Source organism: Carlito syrichta, unplaced genomic scaffold (assembly GCF_000164805.1).
Source record: "Carlito syrichta isolate Samal-C Ts95f unplaced genomic scaffold, Tarsius_syrichta-2.0.1 Scaffold307141, whole genome shotgun sequence".
NCBI lineage: Eukaryota > Metazoa > Chordata > Mammalia > Primates > Tarsiidae > Carlito > Carlito syrichta.
In genome coordinates this window covers 533706-547178 of record NW_007251237.1, presented here as the reverse complement: position 1 = coordinate 547178, position 13473 = coordinate 533706, and the positions used below count along the sequence as shown (strand labels likewise).

The following is a 13473-nucleotide window of genomic DNA, read 5'->3' as shown; positions in this document are numbered from 1 at the left end:
CTGGTATCAGTGTACCAGTTAGCATTATTGTGAGAGGTTGTGTTTGGCTTCAATGGATTTTTTTTTTCGAGATACTTTCAATATGTTTGCCTGTTTCTTGATGGGTGATTTACAAGGGCACCTGCTGACACTGCACTGAGTATTCAGCCATTTTAAACCAAAAACAGGCTTGACTCCCATGCCCCACCCTCCCTATTAACCTGATCTCGCTCCAAGCAACTTTTTATTTTTGCTTCCCTAGATGAAAACACACACAAAGGGAAGCATTTTGCCAATGTGGAAGAGGTGAAAGAAAAAATGGCAGAACTAAAGGCATCAAAATCGATGAGTTCAAAACTGTTTTGAACAGTGGAAAAAGTGTCTCGATAGGTGCTTTGCATCAGAGAGTACTTTGAAGGTGACTGAAATTTAGACACAATAATAAATAAAACATTTTTGATAAATAATTTCTGGTTTTAAAAAATCCCTCCTCGTATAGATATAGCACCTGTGTCAGAAATAAGGAGTTTTTAATTGATATAACCAGATCAATAGCCAGAGTAACACCGCAGGGTCACAGCATGAATCCCTCACATCTTACTCTTCCTGGTGATATAAGAACCTATGGAAATTTTCTACACTGGTAGCAGTTTATATTTTATAAATGAGGGCCAAAAAACAATAGATTTTCTGCATTTGTATAGAGAGAAAGGCAGATTCCTCCTTCCCTGACAAAGAAAAAACTTTCATTCCATTTAGATGATATGGTCAGGATCCTGTGTTCTCACTCTAACCTTCAGGGTTAGAGAAACACCATACATTGTCTGACCTTCTTCTCTTTGACATGTGAATACCAAAGGAGATAACATTCTAGTACTTTTGGCACTTTGGGGCTTATTTTAGGACCTTGTCTGTGCTCTAACCCTTTGAGCCTCCTGAGGAGATAAGAGGAATTTTATTATCCCTTTAGATCAATTCCCTAGACCCAATTCTACAGATCTAATTCTCAGGGTATGTGAAGAGTAGAATATTTCTGGGAGAAGTGAAAGCAAACTTCCCTATTTCATATAGTATATATTTTTTGTGGGTCAGGAAAGCTAGGACATTATTTAAGAGCACTGAGAAATCTAGACAAGTTTTGTTTCCCCACAATTATATATGGTCATTTCAAAATATTTGCAAATGAGCCTACAACATAGGCCTATTTTTGTAATAAAAATAATTGTATGACTTTCATTACTGAGTAAAATGTAAGAGATAGCAGCAAGCCATAAATTCCACTAAGTAGAAAATAGCATAGCTTTTCATATTTATAGTTTTCTTCTATTAAAAAAAAGGAGATTTCCTGTCCTAAGAGCATTTGGTAGGTCAGGCACAGGGTGAGGCTTAGGTTTGTAACAGGCAAAGATAACTTCTAGAAGAAAGAGGATGCAGCTGTATTGGAATTTAGAGGAACACAAGATATACAGCCTTTTCTTCCCATGGAGCATTTACCAAGTGCTGAGGTAGAGTGAGTAGATAAGAAGGGATGGCAAGGCAGAGTGAAATTTGCAGCACTGAGAAGCCTGGGGAAGAGTCCCATCTGAAAAGAGCCTGAAGAAAACATATGATGGGGTAACCCTTGAAATATATGAAAGCAGGTATAGACTGAGTTTAACAAAACCTTCTCTCTAGCCCTGACCCAACTCAGTTTCTGCTCTCTCTCTCTTTCTTTCTCTTTCTCTTTCTCTATATAGGAGAAAGGCAGATTCCTTCTTTCCCAGACAAAGAAAAAAACTTTCATTCCATTTAGATGAGATGGTCAGGATCCTGTGTTCTTTATAAAAAATATTTATTATAAAGATGTGATGTACAATTCAGGGTTAGGTATACAAACATTGATTAGGCAGGTACCCTTGTTGATGAGGGGTGCCCCTCCTTCCCCTAGCAAGTTCCCTCAACTGCCTATCCCCCCCGCCTCCCCTGACAGTTTCCCACTGCTTCCACTCCCTTTCTCATCCAACTCAGTTTCTGATTGAGTGACTAGATTGAGTTGATCAGTCTCTTACCATATCTCTCTAGAAGAATAAAGAGCTAAACTTCTTTTGTGGAAAATAATTTCAATCCCACTCTCTATAATTATCATAACAAAATATCTAGCATACATTTAAATATTGTAAAATAGGGGAAGCAAAACAAAACCTGACCAGTAATCAAAGGGAAAAAAAACTATCAGTAGAAATTAATAGATGATACTTTAGATGTAGGCTTCAAAATTAGAATTATAAAAAACATTAAGGAAAATATGAGTGAAAAGATGGAGAAATTTAATCTATAAAAAAATCAAAATCAGTTTTTAAATTTGTGAATGCCATGTCCATAATTAAGAACTCACTGCATGTGTTAAGTGACAGACAGGATTGATAATCTTAAAGTTGAATAAAATATATTCACATTGTAATACACAGAAAACAAGTAATGGAAAAAAAAATCAAATCTCGAACAGGTGGGACACAATCAAATGGTTTAACATACATATAATTACAGTCCAGAAGAATAAGAGAAAGAGGCAGAATCAGTATTTGAAGTCATGATGGCCAAGTTTTTCAAAACTAAAAGACATAAAGATTCAGGAGTTTTCATAAACTCCAAGCAGAAGAATTCAAGAAAGCCATACCCAAATATTTCATAATAAAATAGCTAAAAATTAAAAATAAAGAGAAAAAATGTAAGACAAAGAGAAGCATTTTAAAGCAGTCACAGTTTAAAATGACACATTGCTCTAAAAAAGAGTAGCATTAGCTGACAGCTAAGATTTTAGCAGAAAATAAGGAAGATAGAAGACAACAAAGTGACACTGTGAAAGTGCTAGATAAAATAATGATGATGATGGTAATGGTGATGGTGATGTAGATAATGACCTACTTAGAATTTTACACATGGTAACTTTTTTTCAAAATAAAACAAAAATAAGATATTTTTAGACAAAAATAAAACCACTTCAAAAAAACATAAATCAAAAGTTACAGGTTAAAAGAGAAATAGAGAAATATTTTAACATCTCTCAATATTTCATAGAAATAACAGCTAAAATATAAGCAGATTTGAAGAATTGGAAAAGTTATTAGCCAGTTTCATGTAATTGATATTTATAGAATCCAACACAATAATATTGATGAATATGTATTTTCTTCAAGTGCAAGTGCACATCAATTATTCGCCAAAATTGATCACACGCTGGACCATAAAGCAAGTTCAATAAATTTTAAAAATTGCGAATTTACATAATATTCCATGTCAAAGCCTTTGCTAATTAGCTAAAGCAGTACTGAATTTAATGGAAAATGCTTGTATTAGAAAAGAGGAAAGGCTAGAATGAATACATTAAAAATAGGTTAAAAAGAATAAGTTGAAAAACTCACTTTAAAAAGATAAAACAAAAGAAATAATAATTGTACCCCACATCTTTATGATTAAAAAACAAAAAGTCAAAAAAAAGAGAGCGGGTGGCTTCTGGAGAGCTAAACATGTGGAGGTTTGAAACCAGCTTGGGCAACCTGGTGAGACCTTGTCTCTATGATAAATCAAAAAAATTAGCTAAGAGCGGTGGCGGGTGCCTGTAATTCCAGTTATTTTGAAGGTTGAAGTGGAAGGATTGTCTGAGCCCAGCAGGTTGAGGCTGAAGTGGCCATGAACATGCCACTGCACTCCAGCTTGGGCAGCAAAGGGAGACTTGACTCAAAAAAAATTTTTTTTTGCCAAAATATTTGAAAATATAGACGAAATGAATTTCTTGTCAAACAAAACTTAGCAAAACTCACAGAAGGTGAAAATAGGAAGCCAAATAGTTAGGCACAATTTGAAAAGTTGACTGTATTTAAAATACTCTCACAAGGAAACTCAAGTTCAAAAGACTTCACTGGTGAATTTTCCCAAACATTTAAGAAACCAAACCAATTTTACATCAAACCCTTTCAGAAAATAAAAATAGAAAATAAGGAACAATTAATTCTCAATTCATTTTATGACACAGCATAACACCAATATTAAAACTTGACAAAATATTGCATAAAAGAAAACTTAGAGACCAATATCTCTCATAAACATGACATTCTAAACAACATATAATTAACGTATATCTTAAAAGGTCAGATATAGTGTCTTGGGCCCTAAAAATAAGAGAGAGAAATCTGAGCTAATGGCTTATGAAGGCATATGGAATGGTGTAAAGGACATTTTAAACTCAGAAAGGGAATAGGAAGATGAAAAAGGATGAAAACTTACCTATTGAGTACAATGTGCATCAGTGGTGGTGACTGAACACTTGAAGCCCAGACTTCTTCACCACTACACAAAGCAGCCATATAGCCCCAAATCGTTTGTACCCCTAAAGCTAGTATAATAAAGAAAATTATTTTTAAAAAAGAATGCATCATGACCAAGTGAGATTTATCCCAGGGATACAAGGTTAGTTTTATTTTATTTTTTTATTTTTTGAGTTGGAGTCTCACTCTGTCACCCAGACTGGAGTGCAGTGGCTGCTCCTGGCCACTGTAGCTTCGACCTGCTGGGCTCTGGCGAGCCTTCCGCCTCAGCCTTCCAAGTAGCCGGAATTACAGGCACGCGCTACCACAGCCCGGCTGATTTTTTTGATTTATTATAGAGATGAGGTCTCGCTGCCCAGGCGGGTCTCGAACCCACGGGCTCAGGCAATCCACTCACCTCAGCCTCCCAAAGGCGCGGGATTACAGGTTAAGCCACCGAGCCCGGCTAAGGTTAGTTTTAAATATTAAAATCAATCAATATGCTTCATTACATTATCAGAGTCAAGGAGGGAAAAAACCACGTAATTATCTTAATTGATGCAAAAAAATGCATTCATAGTATTCAGCTCCTGAACTAGTATTCTATTATTATGCAATAACTTGTCATAGATTTAGCAGCTTAAAATAGCATACATTTATTATTTCAGTGTTTCCATGAATCAGAAGTTCTAAATCAACCTAGCTGGGTACTCTGCTCACAAGATTGCAAAGTGTTAACTAGGCTGCATATCTTTCTGGAGCTCAGATCCCCTTCTAAGCTAATGATTGTTGGTAGAATTCAGTTTTTATGGTTGTAGGGCCAAGTCTCCATTTTTGTGCTGACTGAGGCTATTGTGAGGTCCCAGAGGGGGCTTGAAGTTCCTTCTACCTGGTCCTCTCACAGATAGTCTCACAGATCCTCTTATGATACAGCAGATTACATTTTCAAGACCATTAAGAAAAACAAAAATTCTGACTACTAGACCTTCTTTTAAGGGGCTACATTACCCAAATTTGGTCTATTAGTCATAGTTAGGCTACAAAAATTTTACATACATATGAACAAAATAATTACAGGCCTCCACCTCACAAAATACAGACAAAAATAATTTGAGATGGAACACAGACCTAAATGTGACTGCACAATAATGTAGTTCTTGAAGAAAGCCTAGGCAAATATGTTAGTGGTATCCATTAGACAAAACTTTCTTAAATTGGATACAAAATGAATAAATGTTATAAGAAAAAAATATTGTACTACATTAAAATTAAACCAACAATTCAAGTGACAACATTGTAAGATAGAAAATATAAGGCACAAAATGAGAAAATTAACTATTTATCTACCTACCTATCTATCCAACTATCTATCTGAAAAGGCATCTGACAAGGACTCACATATAGAACATGTAGAAATTCTTACAAATATATAGGAAATTTTTTTTAAAAAACAACAAATTATTAGAGGAAAGTTTTTTCAGTTACTTCAGAAAAGAGGAAATTCAAATGGCCAACAGACAAATGAAAATCTGGTCAACATTATTTTTTATCGGAGATTGTAAATTAAGAACATAACGATTTATGGCTGCACGTAGATGAATTCCAGAAACATTATTTTTAGCTAAAGAAACCACACACAAAATAGTATCTTTTGTATTTTTGCATTATTACAAAGATTGGTTATAGGAAAAATTGATGAGGTAGAGGAGGGTGGATGTTGACAGGAAAGTGACCCTTTTGGGGCGCTAAAATGGTTTATATCTTGATCTAATTGGAAATTACACAAGCTAAATGTCATAAACACGTGTAAATTCACAAAACTGCTTTATTAAAATTAATACACTTACACATGTGATTTTATCATCTCAATACAAAAGATGGCAAGCTAAATATTTAGAAATTTTCTTTCCTGCTTTGTCACTCTTTTCTTTATAACTGAATACAAATAAATTCAGGCATTTGGATGAAACAAACAAAGTAGGTGAGGAAATTGAATGAGAGTAGGAAGTTAATATTAACAAACGAAATACATGTGCTGAGGTACATTTTATTAGCACTAATTTACAAAGTCCCACTCTTTATAATTATATTGCCTTTCTTTTAAATCTATGGTTAGTTCTCATTAGCACATAAATTCACATATTCATATAAAATTCTTACATAACCTTCCCATATTTACCAAATATATAATTAGGAAATTTTGGATGGTACTAATCTTCAGAGATCCAAGTGAGAATGTTACATATCATACTCTTAAGAATTCAAAAATATTAATACTCCTAATAATTTATCTTAAGTTATGACTAATTTTTTTTGAAATATATGTATTGGAACTGACTAGAAAATACAAAAATTGACATTTATTTTAGTTCTTTGTGACTAAAACTCTTACACACTTTGTTGCTGTCTCATTCCTAGCTATTCAAAGTCCATTTCATCTTTGAAGTGGTAAGTTGAATTCATAATTTTAGGCACAGCTTTGAGAGTGCTCCTTTAGGATGTCAGTACTGATTAAGGAGGCACGGAGGCAAATCTTAAAAAGAAATGCTGAAGATAATCACTATGTCTTAAAGCTGATGTTTGTCATGACAATTTCTGATGCTGAGTGAATCTGCCCCTCTCTTACGTGGTAGAAAACAAGTGAAAACTCATTATAGCACCATATGCTTTGAGAATATCAGTGTAGATAACACCCAGGAAAATTTTCCATCTGAGGCCCAGTGTAGGGTAAATGGGAGACAAATGTGAGAGCTGTTATTGTCAAGTCTCCAATTTACTGGACTTTTCTCCTGCATTTCCTTGTGGTGAACTAACCCCCTTCTGTGTGCCCTTTGGTGTCAATGATATCCTCTGCATACTCCATTGATTTTTTGCTCTACCATGCACTTATTCACCCATGGTTTAAATCCAGGAGTCATTCTGGACCTATGACTCCCAACCATTTGCCCATCTTTGTATTTTAAAAATAAAAAGAATTAAAAAATTATAATCCCTACCCCTCATCATACACAAATATCAAATCTAAATGGATCAAAGACCTAAACATAAAACCTCAAACTATAAGAAACTTAGAAACGCAGGAAATACCTTTATGGGAATCAGCATAGGCAACCAATTTCTGATCAAAACCCCAGTTGCCCATGCCATAATAGATAAGATAAACAGTGGATCCTCATTAAACTGGAAAGCTCCTGCAAAGCAAGACACCATCAAAAGAGTGGGAAGACACCCGACAGAATGGGAAAAAATATTTGCCAACTGTATATCTGACAAAGGCCTAACATCCGGGATCTGCAAGGAACTCTATTGTGCCCAAAGGAAAAAAATCTAACAGCCCCATTAGAACGTGAGAAAAAGACATGAATAGACACTTCTCAAAAGAAGACATACAAGCAGCCACAAAACACATGAAAAAGTGCTCAGCCTCCCTAATGATCAGAGAAATACAGATCAAAACCACATTGAGATACCACCTAACCTCAGTAAAAATGGCCATCATCAATAAATAGACAACAACAGATGCTGGCGAGGATACAAAGAAAAGGGAACACTTTTACACTGCTAGTAAGAATGCAAACTAGTTCAACCTCTATGGAAAATAGTGTGGCAATTTTTAAAAGAAGTAGAAATTGACTTTCCATATAACCCAGCATTCCCCCTACTGGGAACATAACTAGAGGAAATCAAATCATTCTTCAAAAAAGATACCTGCATGCACGTGTTTATTGCAGCACTAGTCACAATAGCAAAAACATGGAACCAACTATGTTGCCCATCAAAACTGGACTGGGTAAAAAGATGTGGTATATATACATGATGGAATATTATGTAGCCATGAAGAAGGACACACGTATGGACTTCTCAGCAACTTGGATAGATTTAGAGTCTATAATACTCAGGGATCTATCACAGAAACAAGGAACTGAGTACCACATGTTCTCACTCATAAGTGGTCCTTGAACATTTATCATGTTACTATAAGAAAGGGATTGGCAGTAGCCGGAAATTGCCAGTGGAGGGAGGGGGAACACATAATGTCAATAAGGATACCTGATCTCAAATCAGGTGAAGTGGGTACCAAACGGAAGCCCAAATTTAACCTGTATCATGACCACTTGTATACCTAATTCTGAATTGTATCCCACATCTTTAAAATTATAAAAGTATAATTCCTGTTGATTTTACTTCTAAAGATTTCTCAAATACTGTATCTCTATGTTCTCTGCCACAGTTAGGTTATCTAACTAATTTACGAGGGGAGACCCCAAAAAATCAGGGATGTATTTATTTTAAAAATGTGCATTCATTCTTCCATGTTTAAACTTCAGTCACCTTCAAAGTACTTTTCGTTTGATGCAATACACCTATTGAGACACTTTTTCCAATCCTCAAAATGATTTTTGAACTTGTCAACTTTGATGCATTTTAGTGCTTCTGCTGTTTTTTGTTTTACCTGTTTCACTTCAAAGCATTTCCCTTTGAGGTCTTTTTTCATCTGGGGAAACAACCAAAAAAAATGCTCAGGGAGAAATCAGGTAATAGGGAGGATGGGGTATGGGGCTCACATCATGTTTCGTTAAAAACTGCTAACACTTAGTGCAGCATGGGCAAGTGTGCTCATAAATCATTCCTCGTGAAATGGGAAAATGCATTGAAAGAATCTCCAAAAGAAAAAAAAAATGATTGAAACTGAACACAGTTTCTCACAACAATGCTGGCTGGTATACTGGTGCTGATGGGTTCCTAGAACACTCGTCTAACAGGAGAAGCCAGTTTTATAATACAAGGGGCCTGCCCTCAAAAGATAATTTATTTTTGTTTTTCTTTTAACCCCGCCTCCATATTCTAAGAGTCTGATAGCTAGTTGCTCTGTTTTTTGTCTCTGACCTCTTAAATCGATAGGATAGTACCACCAAAATATGAACTTGCCCACCTTGCTCTCCTGCTAGAAGCAATTCAATGACTTGCCATCATCTTCATAATTTTTCTCTCAGCATGAATGTCCTTACCTCCCCTTTCAACCTCATAACCTACCAACAGGCTTCCATCTTATGATCTAATTATAGCAATTTTATTGCTTCATTTCACCACTTCATGCTGTTTCATGCTTCGGTGTTTATGCTTTTACTGTTGCCCATTACTTGAATCTCTCTTTCTCCTTTTTCCAGCTGGTGAATTTTCACTCAGGTTTTAATATGCATCACATATTAAAACCTGAGTGTAATAGGGTAATAGGGAGGTTGGGATATCTTCCCTGAACTGGCAAATAAGTGAGATGTCCCTCCTCTGACCCCAATAGTACCCTGTTCATGTTTCTACTTTAGCACTTGCCTGGTGTTGGTTATCCTTCATAAGACTATAAGTTCCCTGAACACATAATAATATATTACTTATCATTGGTCTTCCAGTACGTAGCACAAGGTTGTCCACACAATAAACACTCTATAACTGCATCTTGTGTGCCATCTTGTGATGTGGCATTTCAAACTCTAGTTTTTTGTTACCCTTTTGTTACCCTTTTTGTTACCCTTTTGTTACCTTTGTACTCTGGGGAACTCAGAAGAGTCATACCAATTCTGGCAATTGCCAATATACGTTAGTGGAACTGACAAATAGTAGTTATTATTTAGAAAATATTTAAGCTCTTAATAATTACAGTCTATAACAAGTCAAAAGGTATTTAAAGATCCATATATTATATTTTTATAGACAAGATTTTAAAAATGCTAAAGCATGGTACTTAACTTTTTCACTTCTTTGTTTTTCTTCAGATTGCTGCCAATTCCTGGGGAAAGTCATGGGGAGAGAATGGCTATTTCAGGATTCTTCGAGGAGTAAATGAGTCTGACATTGAAAAGTTGATTATCGCAGCTTGGGGCCAACTGACAAGTTCAGATGAACCATAACATATCATTAAATTTCCATAAAGCCATGCATTTAAGAAATCCCTTCAGTTGATGTTTAGCAATGTGAGGTCCTCTGTGACAGTGAAATCTTTGTCTCTTCACCTTATTAATATAATGCACCTGTTTTCTTGTTTTATCCACCAGGCTCCTTGCTTCTACTTCCATTATATTCTGTCTTAAGTATATGAAAACACTAATAAAGGACAGTAGAATGGTTAAATGCCTTTAAAATCCCTAGGTTGTCTTTACTTTTCTTCCATGACAGTTTTCTTTTTACCTTTCATTGTTCACAGAGTGGTGGCATTTGTTTTAAATGTTCATAACACTCATTTGTAGAAACAGTGTGATTTCTCTCCTTGACCAATGAGTACTTCAGACAATAAAAAGCAAATTAGAAACTCAGCAATTTATCATCTTTATAACTTTCTTTTTCAACCCCCCAAAAATGCTTTCTTAATTCAAGCCTTGCTTGTGTTTTGCTGAAAGCAGTGGAAATAGATTATTAATTGCTTCTCTCAATAGACTAGCATTTTGTTTCTTTTCATTTGTCAAACCTAACTTGTAATCTGGTCACAAAAGAAAAGTTACTCTCCACAGGAAATAACTACTCTTTATTGTGCTGTGTAATGGTCTGTGATGCAGAGATGTTAAGTAATGGAAAAGCTTAAAGGCTAACAATAGAAGTACAGTCTTGATATACACACAGCCCTATTTTTGGAGGCCAGTATACTTTGTGTAAAGTCTATTAGAATCAGCTGCAAAACTGCATTTGAAAAGATAACACATTTACCCCCCCAAATAGCAACATGATGCCTTGAGTCAAAAAGAATATATGCTTTCATCACAGTCATTTTACAGTTCACTGCTGTAAATCCTAAAAAGTAAGCTCAATTGGCACTAATTTGCATGTAAATTTAATTTAGTTCTCTATAGTCAGAGAAACAAAAATAGCATCATAATAATGGTTTGGAAAGGAGATAATCTTTTAACAATTTATTTGCATCTTCAATGACAAACTAACAAATGAAGACATAAAGCTTATCAATAAGTGAGCGCAACCAAATATATTACAATGGTGGGCTCTCTATGGGCAGAGTTTTGGTCACTCAGTCATTGTAATTTGTAGTGTTAGAATTTATTCTGTTGTTGTGCCCAAAGATGCTCTGATGAAAGAAATCAGACTTAAAAAAATGTGAGGGAGAAAAGAAAAGAAAGGTGAAGTGTTGCTGTAATGGTTGGTTTCTTCATTAATCGCTGTAGCTTTATCAGAGTAAGCATCTATTCACTTATTTCTTCCCTAGAAAACATACATGAGGGCAATTCGTCTTGTTGGATTGGCTAATGTTCTCCCAAAGGGTTGAGAGATTTTTTTTCCCCCTCAGTTTGTATTTCTCTAGAAGCCTAGAAGCATTTCTTAAGATAATGGTAATACAATTATTTGTATTATTGAATAAAAATAATTTGGTCATGAAGGGAATACTGAGAAGGGAGTGGGGAGTGATATGGGGTAGTGATGACAGACAATAAGGGGAAATTGCCAAACAAAGTCCACCATGGGCAACTAGTTCTGATCTTTCTGGGGACTGTTAATACATCCCTCAGATCTATGCCACTCAAGGAAAGGAATGTTCTTTGGTTGAAGACTGGTCTTGGCGTCCATGAATTTCCAGGTCTTTCTGGTCTTGGACAAGGATGAAGAAAAAGGTTCCAGTGTCAAGAAAAAGCTCACAAGCAAAGAAAAGAAAGTTCTGGTAGTTAGATGTCAGGCTGATGTCCATTGAAATGGTACAGCTGAGACAATGCGGACAGGGTACTGACAGCATCTGCTGAGGTTGCTAACATACTTTTAAATCATTCTTTAGATGATGAAGTAAATAAAATATAATAGACTAAAGTGCCAGACGACTAACATGCATTTTAAAAACATTTATGGGATTAAGTTGGTCCACCTCCATCTATGCTATGCAAATGGACAGAAAGTATTGGAATTAATTGTGGTTTGTGGGCCTAGATTCTGCTGTTTTAAAAGTGATCTACCTTTCTAATGATCCAAAATGATAAGGAAACTAAATGTAAATTGGAAGAAAAAAGAAAGAGAAAATGCCACTTTAGTCAGCCCCATAGGAGAATCGCGTTTATCCAGCGATTATAGATCAAGAGCTAAAGGAGAAACAGAACGTAATTGGAATAGATGTGTAGTGATGTGATAAGGAAAACATTATTCCTGAGATGGGTTGAGTCAGTGTTTCCCTTTGAATGGTTTCGCTGCTTATTTTTATAACTTACACGAGCATGTTTGGTTTATTTATTTATTTTTCCTTCTTCTTTTTTAAAAAAATTATTTATTTATTATAAAGATGTGGGGTACAACTAAGGGTTAGGTATATAAACAGCGATCATACAGGTACACTTGTTGATGAGGTATGCCCCTTCCTCCCCTAGTAGTTTCCCTCAACTGCCAGTCCCATTCCCCTGGTTTTATTTATTCTTTAAGGATTCTAGCTCAAATTTCAGAAAATAATGCTTGGCATATTCCTGGGCCTACCGTGGAGACTGAGTAAATATTTGTAGACTCGATGTAGAACTGATGCCTGGATGGTCTCTTTCTATGCTGTGGCTTTCTTAAGCTGCAGGTGGACCCTGTTCCACTAAGCCTGGATCGAGCAATGGGAAAAAATACACAATTGGTGCATGTCTCTTTAGAATTCATCTTTTTGTTTGCTTATACTGGGTCTTACTGTGGCACATGAAAAGTACACGAGAGAAACATTGGCCACAAAGATCATTTGTTCAGCCAGAGCATTGAGTCTCATATTGGATGGTACTGTGAACACTAAGATTTGATTTCCATCCTGTTCAGTCCGAAATATATGCCATTTATGTGCATTTCAATTTAAATGGGCTGCTGTGTCTAGTTTCTTTCTTGGAAAAAGAGAAAACAGTGCCAGTTTAGGATAACAATTAGCTTGGCCATTCCACCAAGTTGAATAATGTTTCTGCAGGTAACACTAGAAAGTATACATAAGGAAGAAGCAGGAAAGTCTTTATGATAAGGGTGTATGCCCTTTCTTACTTCACAACATTTGTATCTTATTTTATTCTAAGCAATGAAAAGACTTCTCCAGTTTTTCAAAATGCATATTTACACACTCCGTTAAAGATGCGTAAAATGAAATAAAATGTATTACCTAAGGTTCAACCACTAAAAAGGAAATTTTTCCAGGTGTTTCCAACAGAAGGATGTAGTGAAAGGAGTTGCCTACCTAGGTGATGGAGCAGCTGAGAAGGCAATGGGGTGGTGAGCA

At 35.6% G+C, this 13473-nt stretch overlaps 1 protein-coding gene across 1 annotated transcript in view; it reads left to right on the top strand.

Moving 5' to 3' along the window:
• The window catches only part of TINAG (tubulointerstitial nephritis antigen), an 88854-nt gene extending 78455 nt beyond the window's left edge, over positions 1-10399 (top strand). Inside the window, exon 11 of the mRNA XM_008063923.2 lies at positions 10034-10399. Within this exon, the coding sequence (XP_008062114.1) occupies positions 10034-10168 (135 nt within the window). The 3' untranslated portion in view covers positions 10169-10399. The remainder of the gene's footprint in view (positions 1-10033) is intronic.
• The last annotated feature ends 3074 nt before the right edge of the window (positions 10400-13473 follow it).